At 46.2% G+C, this 15,000-nt stretch overlaps 2 protein-coding genes across 3 annotated transcripts in view; both read left to right on the forward strand.

The window, feature by feature from the left end:
* cachd1 (cache domain containing 1) overlaps positions 1–4,863 on the forward strand; it is a 79,234-nt gene extending 74,371 nt beyond the window's left edge. For both annotated transcript variants that reach the window (XM_042708821.1, XM_031575004.2), the window contains exons 25-27: positions 1,043–1,120; positions 1,613–1,714; positions 4,008–4,863. In XM_042708821.1, coding sequence (XP_042564755.1) covers positions 1,043–1,120; positions 1,613–1,714; positions 4,008–4,258 — 431 coding nt within the window. In that variant the 3' untranslated portion in view covers positions 4,259–4,863. The remainder of the gene's footprint in view (positions 1–1,042; positions 1,121–1,612; positions 1,715–4,007) is intronic.
* A 55-nt stretch (positions 4,864–4,918) lies between these two features.
* The window catches only part of LOC116222121, a 33,510-nt gene continuing 23,428 nt past the window's right edge, over positions 4,919–15,000 (forward strand). Inside the window, exon 1 of the mRNA XM_031575003.2 lies at positions 4,919–9,893. Within this exon, the coding sequence (XP_031430863.2) occupies positions 9,645–9,893 (249 nt within the window). The 5' untranslated portion in view covers positions 4,919–9,644. The remainder of the gene's footprint in view (positions 9,894–15,000) is intronic.

Raw genomic sequence — 15,000 nt, forward strand, 5'->3', positions numbered from 1 at the left:
CCCCCCCCGATTTCGATCACATTCTGAGTTTGGTTTTCATTTTTGTTTTCTTTGTTGCCCTGACTTTTTTTTATCCCATTTCATTATATCAAAGTGAAGAAAATCTCGGGTAAGTTAAGCGAACCTAATCTACGGACACCTGGGGGTGTGTGCTGTCAATCGTTCGCATTCAGGCCATTAGCCCAGCTGGCTCACACAGAGGATGTGTAATGTTATTAGCTCTTCTCTTAGTTAAAGTGCTCAGTACGCTCCATTTGATTCAATAAGCCCCGCGCCCCCCCCATGTCAGTAATGTTATTAGCCTGCTGATAATGGGCTAACTGCTGTTATTATTGATGAACTCTTATCTCGCGCATCCACTGACTGTGTGTTTGGCATAGAAGGGATGATACAACATGTGTGTGTGTTTGTGAGTGCATACACACAGCTGTATGTGAGTGCAGTGTGTGAATGTAGGCTTAAATTAGTGTGGCTGTCCATCTGGATACATTGCTGAGTATGGCTGTTTCAGTGCAGGCCTGTGCTTGTGTATGTGTTTGCACGGCTCTATCTACTGTGTGTGTGTGTGGGGGTGTGTGTGTGTGGGTGTGTCTGTGCATATATGTGTGTGTGTGTGGGTGTGTCTGTGCATATGTGAGTGTGTGTATGTGTGTGCATATGTGTGTGTGTGTGTGTGTGTGTATGTGTGTGCATATGTGTGTGCATATGTGTGTGAGTGTGTGCATATGTGTGTGTGTGTGTGTGCATATGTGTGTGTGTGTGTGTGCATATGTGTGTGTGTGTGTGTGTGCATATGTGTGAGTGTGTGTATGTGTGTGCATATGTGTGCTCCGCTGCTGCCAGACAAAGCCATGGCTGTAGAGATGATTAAATGAAGTGAATCCAATGCCCTGACCTTCACACAGCGCTGCTCCCCTGCAACCCACAAGATATGCAATTATCATTGCGTAAAACCCCTCCAGTGCAGCGCGGTCAGATGATCACTGAGTCATTACCCCAGCTCTGACTGATGCCCCCCTCTGTCTCCCCTCTGTGTCTGTAGAGATGTCTGTCAGGATGTCCAACCTGGACAACGAGAGGGACGAGAGGGACGAGGACAGCCATGAGGACCGAGGCATAAGTAAGTGTGTGTGTGTGTGTGTGTGTGTGTGTGTGTGTGAGGGACGAGGACAGCCATGAGGACCGAGGCATAAGTAAGTGTGTGTGTGTGTGTGTGTGTGTGTGGGACGAGGACAGCCATGAGGACCGAGGCATAAGTAAGTGTGTGTGTGTGTGTGTGTGTGTGTGAGTGTGAGAGAGAGACTGAGACTGAGACTTTGCACCATGCACACGTATGTTGGCACGCCGGTGAAGAGGTATGCACTTTGTGTGTGTGTGTGTGTGTGTGTGTGTGGGGAGAGGCATTGGTGTGCTCATCCAAACCGAAGTCTGCATCAGTTCCATTATGTATTGAATGCAGGTGCACCTGACTCCCCCTAGGTTTCTCACAGTACCAACACCGAAACATGGTCAGGCTGTAGTCCTGTTGGAGGTCTAGGTCTAGCTCTGCAGACCTGATTGGTTAACTCATGCCTCCCAAACTGACCACTTGCTTTCAACTCTCCCCCTGCAGTCAGCAACACTCGCTTCATCGCTGCAGTCATCGAGAGACACACACACAGCCCAGAGAGACGGAGGAGATACTGGGGCCGCTCAGGAACCGAGAGTGACCACGGTGAGTGAGTGTGTGTGTGTGTGTGTGTGTGTGTGTGTAAGTGTGTGTGTTTTGGCTTGTAAGTGTAAAGGTACCAAGGGGGGGACACTTCCACGTGTGAACAAAGCCCTGATTGTGTCAGAATGAGCTTCCTGTTCGCCTCCAACTCCATAAACCTCCATTTTAGGAGCCGAGAAAGAAGAATGAGAGAGAGAAGAGGAGAGGGGTAGATTTACTTAAAGGGCAAACACTCCATGTTTAGGCTAGTTGATGTATTTTTAGTGGTGCATGCTACTGGACTTGAATTCTTGAGCTCAATGTAGTGCCTCCAGATATGAACACTTCATTCTTGTCAAACTACTTCAAACCTTCAACCGCTACAATGGAGGGGAATGTGGATTTTTTTTTTTCTCAGGCCCAAGCTCCACTTAGCTCTAATAAGGGGGGCATTTTTTCTAAGTTGGGTTTGAGTTCAGAGTTTTCAAAATCTTATCTCGGTGAGAAGAATTATAAAACGGCAAACAGGATCTGCTCCACATGTGGAGGCCGGCTTCGGAGCTGGAGGTGAAAGTTCTCCCTCCTCCTCCTCCTCCTCCTCCTCCTCCCGCAGCCTCCCACAGGGCTGAGCTGAGCGCTCTGGAACACATTGTGTAACTGTCGGAGGGGAAAAGAGCTGCCCATCTCAGGAGAGGGCTGGAGAAAGAGGGATGAGTGGAAGATGGAGACGGGAGGATAGTGGTGAAAGAAAGATGGAGAGTGTTGGGGGTGACGGGGGGAGGAGAGAGAGAGAAAGAGAGAGAAGATCTTTCTGGAAAGTTTCTTTTTTGGGGTGCTCTGTCAAAGGTGCCTCCCACTGCTGTTACTCACTCATCCAGCTCAAGGGCCCTTTTTAAAAGCAAATCGATTTTGCTCTCTCTCTGTGTGTGTGTGTGTGTGTGTGTGTGTGTGTGTGTGTGTGTGTGTGTGTGTGTGTGTGTGTGTGTGTGTGTGTGTGTGTGTGTGTGTGTGTGTGTGTGTGTGTGTGTGTGGAGGAGAGCGCCAACACTGGCTGGTGTGCATTCTGACTCACCCCTCCAACACAGTACTTGCGAGCCCGCAGGCGTGGAGTGATCCCACTGCACTGGCCAGCCTCTTAAAGGCTACTGCTGCTTGTGCTTGTGCTTGTCAGGTACATTTACAGCAGCGCAGTCATCGCTAGGCCTTAGCGCTCTTCTGCTTCATCGGTTGGAGCTCACGACCCGATGATGACCTCCGGTGAGATTGGCACCGACCGCCCCGGACTGAGCCGTTTGAAGAGCTCTTGGCCTTTTGGATGTTCCTGTATTAGTATAATGGTGCTTTGATGGCAGGGTGAAGTGCCTGTTATTGGCACCACAAAGTTTCTCACAGGAGAAATGCACACAAAAAAAGTGTACAAACGCACAATAGGATATGGATTCCAGAATATAGAGGAACTATACCTGCATAGCTACAAGATTTGCTGAAAATGTCATTGATTGTGAAATTCCATCTCTTACCAGTGTTTTTACATTTTTATCTGAGAAGTGAGAGCAACCATTTTGTGCACAGCTCGTACTTACACTTTCACTCGTTTTGTAGAGAATTCTTTCAGATTTGGACTGGAAATCCAAATCCTCTGTTGTATCTGATGGAATGTGTTGGCCTGAGGGTGCCGATGTTGTGCTTTCAAGTATCACATGTGGAGATCCCAACGCTGAGGGAGTGAGGGTTTCAGAGGACCCAAACAGTCCACACACTCTGCTCAGTTTGTGTGTGTGTGTGTGTGTGTGTGTGTGTCCTCGCACTTAATAACTTCTCTTGTAGATCCTGCAGAGGTGGTCGGTATCAAAAGGAATGAGATTTGAAGGAAGATTAAATTAATGAGGATTATAATGAAGTTTGAGTGGGGAGATGTTTTCCCTAAACACGCAGTAATGACTCTGATGTGGTATAAATGTCTGTAAGTGTCTGTGCACGCCTCAGAGTGTGTGTGTGTGTGTGTGTGTGTGTGTGTGTGCACGCCTCGGTGCAGACAGCCTTACACGACTGCCCCTGTTCTTGATTGGGTTTCAGAAAAGAGGAATGGAAACTTTGAAGTGGATGCCTGACATGTGTTTGAGAGTGTGTGTGTGTGTGTGTGTGTGTTTTGTCCATGCTTGTATGCATGTACACAGTTGTGAGCATGACTTGTATGTGTGTGTGTATGTGAGGTAAGTGTGAGCCGGATGCTAAACATCTGTGTGTGTGTGTGTGTGTGTGTGTGTGTGTGTGTGTGTGTGTGTGTGTGTGTGTCTGTGTGTATTCTCCTCTGCAGGCTACAGCACCATGAGTCCCCAGGAAGACAGTGAGAACCCTCCCTGCAACAACGACCCCCTCTCAGCTGGCGTGGACGTGGGTAACCATGACGATGACCTGGACCTGGACACGCCCCCTCAGACAGCAGCATTGCTCAGCCACAAGTTCCACCCGTACCGCTACCCGCACCACCACCCGCTCCACACGCACACACACACGCACCACCTGCAGGCCGCGGTCACCGTGCACAGCGTGGATGCCGAGTGCTGATCCAGGCGCCGCCCCCGCTCCCCGCTCCCCCGACTCCTACTCCCACTCCCCCCCCACACTATCTTGAGACAGCCACTCACCACTGCAACCCCCTCAGCATCCATCCAAACGCCATCAGCCCTCCAGCACCAGGTGATTGATGCCTTGGGAGGTGAGAGGAGGCTGGGCAAGGGAGAGCAGCGGCTCCCCTTCTCTGTTCAGTCCGCGCAGCTGTTGCCTTTTCCTTTTTCAGAGGAGAGAAGTCATGACTAGAGACTCGTCCGCGAGGAGAGGAGGGTGTTTTGGTGGCGGGGGTTGCTGGCTGTGAACTTGTTTAAAATTTGTACACATACGCATACTCAGATTTTTAAAGACTTCTAGAAAAAAAAAAAAAAATAGAACATAAGAGGATTATTTTTCTACTATTTATTTCATTGGAAATAGGACTGAGATGAGTTCATTGGATGAACGGACACAGACTCACAGGGCCTGAGCAGATCGACCTGACCTGAGGACTGATCTAGACTCTAAACAGGTTGCTGCTGCTTGTGTCGGACAAAGCTCATCTGCCCGTGAGCATGATGGAGGGAGAGAGAGAGAGGGGGGGGGGGGGGGGGGGGGAACTCCTCTCCTGTTGATTCGCCACTTATTTAGCTGTGATCATTTTTCAAAATGGATTGGGGGGGGGGGGGGGAAACATTCATTGCATTCTTGTGCGAATGAACTCGGAGCACAGAGTGCTGTGTACAAAGAGATGAAAGGATGTTCCGAGGCGGCCCATCTGTGCGCTGGCGTAGGAGGTGTTGGGTTTAGGGAGAGTGTTGGCCAGATTGCCTGACGGTCCCGGTCCAACAGGGGGTGTTGCGTCACTCAAAAGACGTCGGGAAGAAGAGACGAAGAGGCCAAGGGACTCTGCAGAAGCCTTTCTCTGTGGAGGTCACACAGTGACCCAAAGCACTCACTTTCTAAGCCCTGAGAGAGGACTAATAACCAGATTTATGACTGCCTGTAAGCTGGCTCTGTAATCTGCATTACTGGCCTTTGTGTGTGTGTGTGTGTGTGTGTGTGTGTGTGTGTGTGTGTGGTGTGTGTGTGTGTGTTACTAAGTGAAAATGCAAATGAATCTATATGAGAGTGTGACCGAGTGAGTAAAAGTGAGCATAAGTTTTTTGTTTTGTTTTGGGGTTTAGTTTTTTTTTAGAATGTTGCAGCCTTTATGGTTGTGCAAGAGAGCACCCAAACGTGTGTGTGTGTGTGTGTGCATTTGAGTGTGTGTGTGCGCATTTGAGTGTGTGTGTGTGGTGAGTGAAAGGGGATAGTGTGCAAGCAGGTCAGTGTGCAATGTTGCTGTGGGTGTGGAAGAGCTTGGTTAAGTTCAGATGTACACAGCCGCAGAGATGGAGCATCTCTACTGAGGGAGATGCCACACACTTATTTTAAAATTATAATTAGACGAAGATGGTGGAACAGCCTGTTTATCTCACTGACACACCACACACACACACACACACACACACACACACAACACACACACACACCACACACACACACACACACATACACACACACACACACACACACACACACACACACACACACACACAGACATACAGACAAATGATCCAAATCATTCTGGCTCCACCCATACCTCTGGTTGTGTGATAGGACTGCATTCATGTCAGTGTGGGAGAATAATTGTATGGCCTTTTTTTTCTCATTGCTACAAAGTGTGTGTGTGTATATACATCTAAAGTCTAACAGATAGCTATATACATGTGTTGTAAACTTCACAAGCCTTGCATTTGTTTGCATATTTTCTGTTTGTAAAGTGAGACCAGCCGTTATTTTGAATGTCCCTTTCTTGGGGCAAGATGAACGTTTTGTGAGCATCGGCATTTCGATTTGTATTCCTAGTAACGGGGACGGTCAACAACCCCTGTTCAGCCCTCGTGAAGGAGCAGTCTGGGTGGAAGCCCCAGGTCTTGTGAACAGATCGGGGACAGAGATGCTACAGCCCTACAACTCCATACGGTTTCTGAATGACACCGTTTCAATGTCAATTCACCTCCATTGCTGCTGCCAACACCTAACCACCACTGAGAATTACAGATGTTTTATTTTTTAAAAGACAATTTGAAGGTGTTTTTTTTTCCCCTTCTCCAGAAAAATCAGTAACAGTATTTGTCAGCTGTTAAACAATCATAATCGTGTGTGTATACTGACACTATGAATTGCATTCATTGTACCTGAAGGAAAGTTGAGTGTGTATATCATTCCTTTTTTTATTTTCCCTTATATAACATTATAAAGATATGAAACGGAGATTTATTGCAAAGTGAATGTGATAAAAAAAGGTCCACTCTCAAAACACTTGTCTAGTTGTCTGATTTGAATATGCATCCAACATTTATATCACCACAGCTTTCTACCAGTGTTGCAGTGAAACAGAAACCCCAGCCTTTGCCCATTTAACTAGAATGTGTGTGTTTTTTTTTTTAAAGAATGTTAAATAAGGTTCACAGCCAAACTTCAACTGTGCATTTGTTCGTTCCAAATTTGGTTGTGACCAATTATTTGAAATCAACACCATTTGCTATTTTTTGTTCCGTGTCCCATGGTTTCTGTGGCGGATCCATGTGGCTGATACTGTGGCATTGTTTGGAGTGGCCCCTGCCCTGCATAATTAAAGTGGAAGGCCAGGAGCGCTCTGCAGACGAAGGGTTGCCACACACACAGACAGATTAAAGGGGCAGGATTAACATCATGTTCCTGACCACACACAAAACCCAAATCCGTTGTTCAAACAATCAATCTTCTGTTTTGTGTCCTACTCACTTTCACACTCTGACCCAAAAGAGTTAATGAGGGATAGCACAAAAATCATGGGATGGGGTCACTAGGAATCACTGACTTCACATAAAAAAAACATAAGCGGGGTGTGTAGGTAGTTTTCTCATGCAAATGAGGCTTAATCGCGCAGGGTCATGAGTGGGAGCATGCGTGTGCATGTGATGGAGGAGCCGTGTGCATTGTTGCCTGAAAGCGTTATGTTTTATTTAGCACCATCCTGGTGGCGTACACACGAACAACAACCATCATGTTCTTGCACATATTCACGTAATGTGTTAATGCGTGCCCGCGTTCACCCCACTTTTCGCATCATATTTTCTGAGGTAGAAGATTTTTTTTTGCAATATAATTGAGATCTTTTAAGGGAAATAAAAAAATAAATGTAGATTACTAATATTAATGAGTGTTTGGTAGAAAGTACTGACATTCAATGTACCATTCTGGCCTGCGTTTTTACCCCTACTGTGCTTAATTACGTTAATAAATCAACTTTTCAGTCGTCGAATATGCAAATGATTATCCACAGATATGTGTACATTTCCCTGATAATATGGAAGAAAACTTCCTAAACTGATGGCGACATCAGTGCATGGCAATAATGCCACAGAGATAACTGGAAGGGAATGAGCGAAGATGCTCTATGTCTCTGCGTAATGACGCCTGGGAGGAAAGTGGAGCAGCTCAGCTCGAGTTGAGGCTGTGTGGGGAAGAGTGAGCTCAAATCGGCTGCCAAAGCGCTCCACCGAATGAGAGCAAACCGGGTGTCCAAGTTTCCCCAGGCAATTTTATGCGAGCCGTAGATGAGCTAAAGCGCATGGAGACCACGGGTCATCCGCTCCTAGTCACTCCATATGATTGTCTACACTATACATTTGTGCATTATATTTGTATTAAAGTCTTTCTTTCAACTTCAGCACCACTGAAAAGACTAAATAGCCTACCTTGGGTTTACCATCTTTGAGAAGGCGTGTTTTCGCCTCCCAAGTTCTGTAGATCCCGCATCGCCTTAATGACTCCTCTACGAACGCCTACTCGTCCCCTCACCTACCAGAATGCAGGCGAAGGGTTCAAGGTTCCCCACGCTTCTTTACGTAAATGCATGCGTCCCAGGTGTTCTGCTGGCCCGCTGTTCCGCTCTGCCACTAGGCCGCCACCCACGCCGTGCTTTCTGCGCATTTGAAATCTCCCCGGCTCCTCTGCTGTACTCCCACTCAGTGGGGCTCGCAATCGCATTTGTCCACCTTTCTTTGTAATTACTCATTTTCACCGAGCTGCAGTTGAATACTTCACAGTTCTGACATATTTATGCGGTGTGCGTGTTCTGCATTACGCGTCTTTTCCCTTCAGTCTATGTTGAGAAACTCTGCACCTCATCACCAGAGCCTAGTATATAAGCAAAACGGATAGTTATTTATAAGCTTATAAGAATACGACAATTGCAGGCAATACTTAACCAGTTTTATTTATGCGATGGCTTTTACTCTGCGCTGTTACAGGCCCTATCCATCTCCACTAACCATCCATTCTTTTCCTTGGACGGCGTAGTGGACTTACAAAGACCTTAATTTAATAACGTTAGCCAGCAATGGGACCTAATTGGCTTTTTCTTACGTGTTGTGTGTATATATACTGTAAAATACAGCCACCCTGTATTTCAATTGTACAAAGTATCCTACCCTTGCATTCATTAGACGACGTTACAACGTCCTGTCCAAACCTGAGCAGCATCTTGCTACAAGAGGATGGTAAACACACATCTGTAGGCTGGCCTGCATTCAATAGGTCTGTGTACCCTGGTGCTGACTCGTCGACTGTCAGAAAGCATAAAAGTAGGTTAAGTGGGTTGCAAAGACGGTGTTTATTGGAAGCATTCATTCATAGGCATTATGAGGACGCTTCCTAGGGAGTCTGCCAAAGATGGCATTTAATTCTCAGTCTGTGAGTCGCTTGCTGCACTCTACTCCCACGAGAGACGGCCTTACTGCCTCTTTGCAACAGTCATTCATTCCCACATCTTGTTTCCTGACACACCAGAGCATACCAGACAAGAATTATACTTTCTTATTTTAACGACGACAGTAAAATTAGGATTGTTTAGGGTGTGTGTTAGAGTTAACTAGGCTACGCGTAGTTAATTCGAAGGCAAATGCTACTTTATTTCAAATGAGCTATGGTGTAGGCTATAGATAGTGATAGATAGTAGGCTATACTCTGCAAAAAGCCACATTGTTTAGCTCGTTTTGCCAGTGACACACGAGAAAAATTAAGAACCGCATCCATTGCAAATTTAAAGCCTAACAGATGAATGGCCTATTAAAGAAAACATTGTGGGAATCCACGGGACGGCGATAAATACCTGCGATGGCTTCACTAGCCCCTCTTCACTGTTCTTTTTTCCGACAGTGGGGGTCGCCAAGAATACTACACTGAATAACTCTCAGGCCTGTGGGTACGGTACCTTTCCGTCAACTCCGCTGTCGATGGAAGCCACAAAAACACAGACGCCCACCTACCGCTACCGCCGCTCAGCTCTACACTCTCTACTGAGCCCTTCAAAATGGCGGCAGCTTCCTCCATCCAGCCGCCGAGCGTACACGCAATAAAGCAGGACAATTCACCTTTCCCGGACTCCGACAGCCCCGAGAGCCGGCATGATGAAGACGCGCCATCTGAGGGTACGAGTCTTCGAGATTTGCCCGTTTTGGATCCGGAGGAAATCGAGAAGAGATTGGAGAAAACTAACCGTGAGCTGAGCAACAGGAGAAAAATCCTCATTAAGAACCTGCCACAAGATACAACTAACCAGGTAGACTAACTTGACATTTTACAACTCACATAAAGTAAAAGTTACCGGTGTTGCATAGCACAGAATACAGTATTATCCAGTGTTATAAACTTTTTTTTCCGCTGTCATGTTTTCTCATTATAAACATTTAATAGGCAATAGCATTCTATCTTGCAGGTGTCAGTTTGTTACTGTACTTTATTGCACTGGTCCGTTCGCCTCGTTATTTAAAGAGTTATTATATAATCAAAATTTTAGAAATGCAATAGTGGGGTTAATTTCTTAAGAATTGCATCAAGCCCATATTTCATTGCGCAAAGTTTCTCTTCTGGATACGCGCATTACCCGTGAAGGCTTTATATCTTTATTTTGTAGAAATGTAAACTGCTGAAATAAAGTGACCAGACAACGAAACCCAATAGCTCTTCAGATGTTTGCACTCGTTTATTGACCACACTCGGTTAATGATTCATGTCTTCATCGTAACCGATACCGTTACAGATTATTATTAGAATAGCGATAACTCGAGTAATAGTTCACTGACCACCAGTATTACAGGAACTACATGTAGGATCGCATTCAGCGTGACTCTTAAACTGTCCGATTATACAGTTTTAACTTTTTGTACTCTCGCATGCCATGTCTTATATCTTATGATATAAGATGGTGGGAACGACATCAGAGGAAAGCGCCGAGGGGTGGGAGCGTAGTTACATTAGTGCTGAATAGATATGTCTCCCGTCCATCTTTTTATGTGTTGGTGGTTTATTTGTCAGCGATGTCATGATACAGTCTTTGAAAAAGCCCCTGGAATACGAGTGTGGTTACTTGTTAACTTGTGAGTTGTTCGTGCACGCCGAGCACCGCGATCGGAAATCTGTCTGTTTGATCAGGGTAGTTCTTGCATCCTCATCGCTGGGTGTTGTCTGACACTTCGGGAGATAAACCATAGCTTTTATAACATTAGGTTTCATTAATATTAGATTATGCATGGGTTTGATGTGTCTTATAGGCCTTCATTCCATATTTTGTTGCTATCTTTTTTTTTTTGGCAGACATAGTTTTCTCTCAGACATACAATGTCTTATTTTCGAAAATGTCATTCATGAAATCGCAATATTTTGTGTTAAGCTTTCGAGGATTAATGCGAGCTTGCTTCAAATATTTCTTGTTTCATAATGTGTTGTGTAAATTCAAGACAAGCTACAATAGAAGGAAGCCTGCCAGAGTAAATTTCATATCCTGCATAGAGAATATTGACTGTTTTCCACATTGTTAGTGCAAGCAAACATGTCAGATAGTGGGTTCCTTGATCTTAGAGTCCGATGTTCCAAGATGCAGACAGGACTGTGTAGGAGTAGAATCTTGTTAGGCAGCAGCAGTGTGTGTGTGTGTGTGTGTGTGTGTGTGTGTGTGTGTGTGTGTGTTTCTGGGTATATCCTTTGACAGTATATATACGTGTATAAATTCCAGGTCACTGACATTTCATAGAACGTAACGTATGTCAGAACAGGCTGTGGACATAATGGCAGAAAATCCCCCTCCGGAGTAAGGCATGATTCTCTATGGCTGTTCCTAGACAACCTGCCTCGTTATGACAATATGGTCTCTCTGAAAGAAAAGCCTTTTCAGCGGCGACCACAACAGGGATGTATTTTGTTAGTGTCTTTGACTGGTATGAGGGCCACCTTTGCCGTGGTGAACTGTCCATCTGCCTTCTTGGCGAGTGGCAGGGCTCCAGTGCAGCGCTTCATGTTGGCAGCTCATAACGTGTGAGTTACACACAAGGAGAAGATGGTGTCAGAACATGGCCTTGGCACTGATCAGTGTCGCCACGGATGACACATCAGGAGGGACAGATGTCAGCAGGCTGCTCTCTAGGTCCTCTCCCCCTCTATAGCGCGTGTGTGCGCTACCTCCATCTTTCTCTCTTTCGCTCACTGTTTTTACTCTTGCACTTGCCCGTTTACTCTTTATTTATTGTATTTCTTTCTTTTATTTCTTTCTATCCCTCTCTCTCTCCCCTTACCTCTCTCCCACACAGTCTCTCCCTCTCACTCCCAAGCTCTGGCTCTACTTCCCTGTAGCTCCACAGGACTCCTGCTATCAGTTGAGCTCTTTAATTATTCAGTGGGGCTTTGGAACAGGTGGAGATCATCACAGGTTGGGGGCTCAGGGGAGGAGTCAGGGTCTGTTGAGAGCGTGCTGAGCAGGTCCCTGATTGGTCCTGCGTCATGTGACTGTGACCAGACAGCGAGACACACACAATGGGAGCTTTGAGGGCTTTGAGGTCTTCACTTTACTCCTCCTTCAGTCTCCTCTTCCTCGGCTTCTCCCTGCTCATACCCCATCACTTCCTGCTTTGGCTCCTGCTGTTTATGTCACAGGCAGATGTCAAAATCCACCTCTTACAGTGGTGTACAGAAAGCCTGCCCCCCCCCCCACACACACACACTCACTCACTCTTATGCCTTTAAAATAGATGTTTATTTGCATTCCCTGCTTGCACCCCCCCCACCAGGACTGTGGGACTGAGGCTGTCCGTGAGGAGCGGAAGCGAGGCTGTCTGTGGTCTGTGTCCGTGGGCAATGAGGGGTCATTAAAACTGCACCACTTCATGGTACCCAAACAAACACACACACACATTCTCCCTTGAATTTGCCACAGCTCCGGCAGTTTGCTGTGTTTTCCCCCTCAGCTGGAACCATCAAAAATCAGACAGCATGGTTTTAATAAACACTCGCTCACACAGATACCATCCGGCTGTAATTTGCCTTTCGTTTGGAAACATGCTCCTGTTGCGTTCTGCCTCCGTGGTCTCTGTTCTGCTAGCTGGCAGTACCCCTAGTGGACTTCACATGCTCAGTGAGGCAAGTGACGGCAATCTGGTGTTTTTTTTTCAGGTGTGGTATCAGTTCATCCATTTGGATATTAATGTTTAAGCTCCTCTAAAAATTAATTAGTATTAGTTAATACCTTTGGGAAGACACTGAACACTGGAACAATTGTTAGTGTTGGATGATTTGATTAGACCCACAAAATGTGTACTTTAATACAATCTCTCCACTTGTAGACAGTAAGGGTTCCTTTGCCATTGAAGAATACTGAACGATTCGAATCCCAATGCTCCCTTAAATAACTTTCGGAAAAGTTTATGTGTGTGTGTGTGTGTACTTTCCTGGTTGGTGTCATTTTGCTTCACATGCTGGCAGGCCATGAGTGTGTTTGCTGTTTAGGTTGCTGCTAGGGATGGCGTTCAAACTCTGCTTGACAGACGATACTCTGGCTGCCGTCCGTGTTTAGCTGTTTGCTTGGCAGTGTTTAGCCGTGTGCTGTGCTGCGCTTGTAAAGCGCCGTGTCCGTTACACTGGTGATTTGCATCTGTGACCCAGTGTTGGTCAAGCTGGTGAGTTTATAGCTGGCATGACCTCGTGCGTGGGAGTCGGGTTGAGTCCCCAGTGAGGGTTGAGTCCATCCTGTATGCACACAACAGGGGAACAATTGGGTTTCTGTACACTGACTCTTCAGCTATTGCTTACAGTGGTTTAGTTGATCTGTTAATCAATTATTAAGTGCATCAAGTCAATTAACTGATCAAAATGTTGATTGATTTGGAGAAGCTTGACTTCATCTTTATTTCCTACCCTGGAGCTACCATACAGCAAATGACCAAACCCATCAATCTAATCACCTACAAATGAATAATGCATAGTGAAGAAAATGGAGTAAACAGTGTTATAATTAAGTAATTAAAAAGTAAAAAAAGCACAGTAATTACATTAACATGTAGAATACCTCTTGACAACCGAGATTTAGTGATCGGAGATGGCATACTAAATATCTTCTGTCAAACTGGCTTTCCACTGTCACATAGTTGATTCTTTTATTTGGACTGACAAATACTGATGAAAGTGAAGCACCGAACGCAGTATCCAAATCCTAATAAAGAGCCTATTTTGCTACACAGAAGGCAATGCTCACATTGTGCAGTTATGTAAGTACATGTTAAGGGTATTGCCTTTTCTAGACATAGAGGATACAGACGATAGCTGACAGTAAATTAGTTCTTCCTGCATTCTTGACGGCAGTTACGACATGTACAAGTGTACAGATGTTACATTTCCTGGTTTAGTGTGGTTTGTGGGTGTCCACTGCCCTTACTGTTTATACACACTCAAACACACACACTCACACATACACACACACATACACACACACACAAACACACACAAAACGCGCACATACAGACCTACTCCCACAGACACGCAAACACAGCCCTGAGGATCTGACTGTGGATATTGCACGTATTCAGTACATCAATGGCACAAGGTGATGCCCTTGCAGACGTAATGTGAGGGAACACACCCACACAGCCGCCGCTGGGCTTTGCTAGGGCTGTGATATGTGAGGAGGGATTGTTCTTTGCGTGGAGCCGATTCACCGTAAAATGAGACTCTCCTCCCAAGGGCATTTCCACCTCTCTGGTCTGTGTGTGTGTGTGTGTGTGTGTGTGTGTGTGTGTGTGTTGTGGTGTGTGTGTGTGTGTGTGATCTCCATGTCCAGTGAGTCACCAGAGTCTCTATTCTCCACAGAGGATCCGCCGTCTTGGCATAGCACACACCGGTGCTGGTGGAGTCAATGGTGCTAACTCGCCACAAAGCGCAAAGTTTTGCTCATGTTCTGCGCTATGTGGTCCAAGGTGAAAGCTCCTTTCCAAAGGTCAACTGCGTGTAGTCCAAAAGGTCAAAGGTCCTTGACCTATTCTCAGATTCGGGATAATGAGAGAGCTCTTGGCTCTTGGCCGAGTCGTGGCGTGGAGATAGAGTTGCTAGTCATTCAAAAGTTGGTCGTCGCAGCAGATGTTGTAGATCATGTTTATGTGCTAACGCGGGTCCAGGGCAGCCTGTGGCCCTTCGGCTAAAGTGACAGTGCCTTTGAGGGTGATTTAAAGGGAGAGCACATGCCTGTCAGTCCGGGGGCTCACAGATGCTGGGGAGAGGAGAGGAGAGGTGTGCGTGTGTGCGTGTGTGTGTGTGTGTGTGTGTGTGTGTGTGTGTGTGTGTGTGTTGGTGTGTGTATGTGTGTGTGTGGTGTGTGTGTGTGTGTGTGTGTGTGTGTGTGTGTGTGT

The sequence above is a fragment of the Clupea harengus genome, chromosome 10 (assembly GCF_900700415.2).
Source record: "Clupea harengus chromosome 10, Ch_v2.0.2, whole genome shotgun sequence".
Lineage (NCBI taxonomy): Eukaryota > Metazoa > Chordata > Actinopteri > Clupeiformes > Clupeidae > Clupea > Clupea harengus.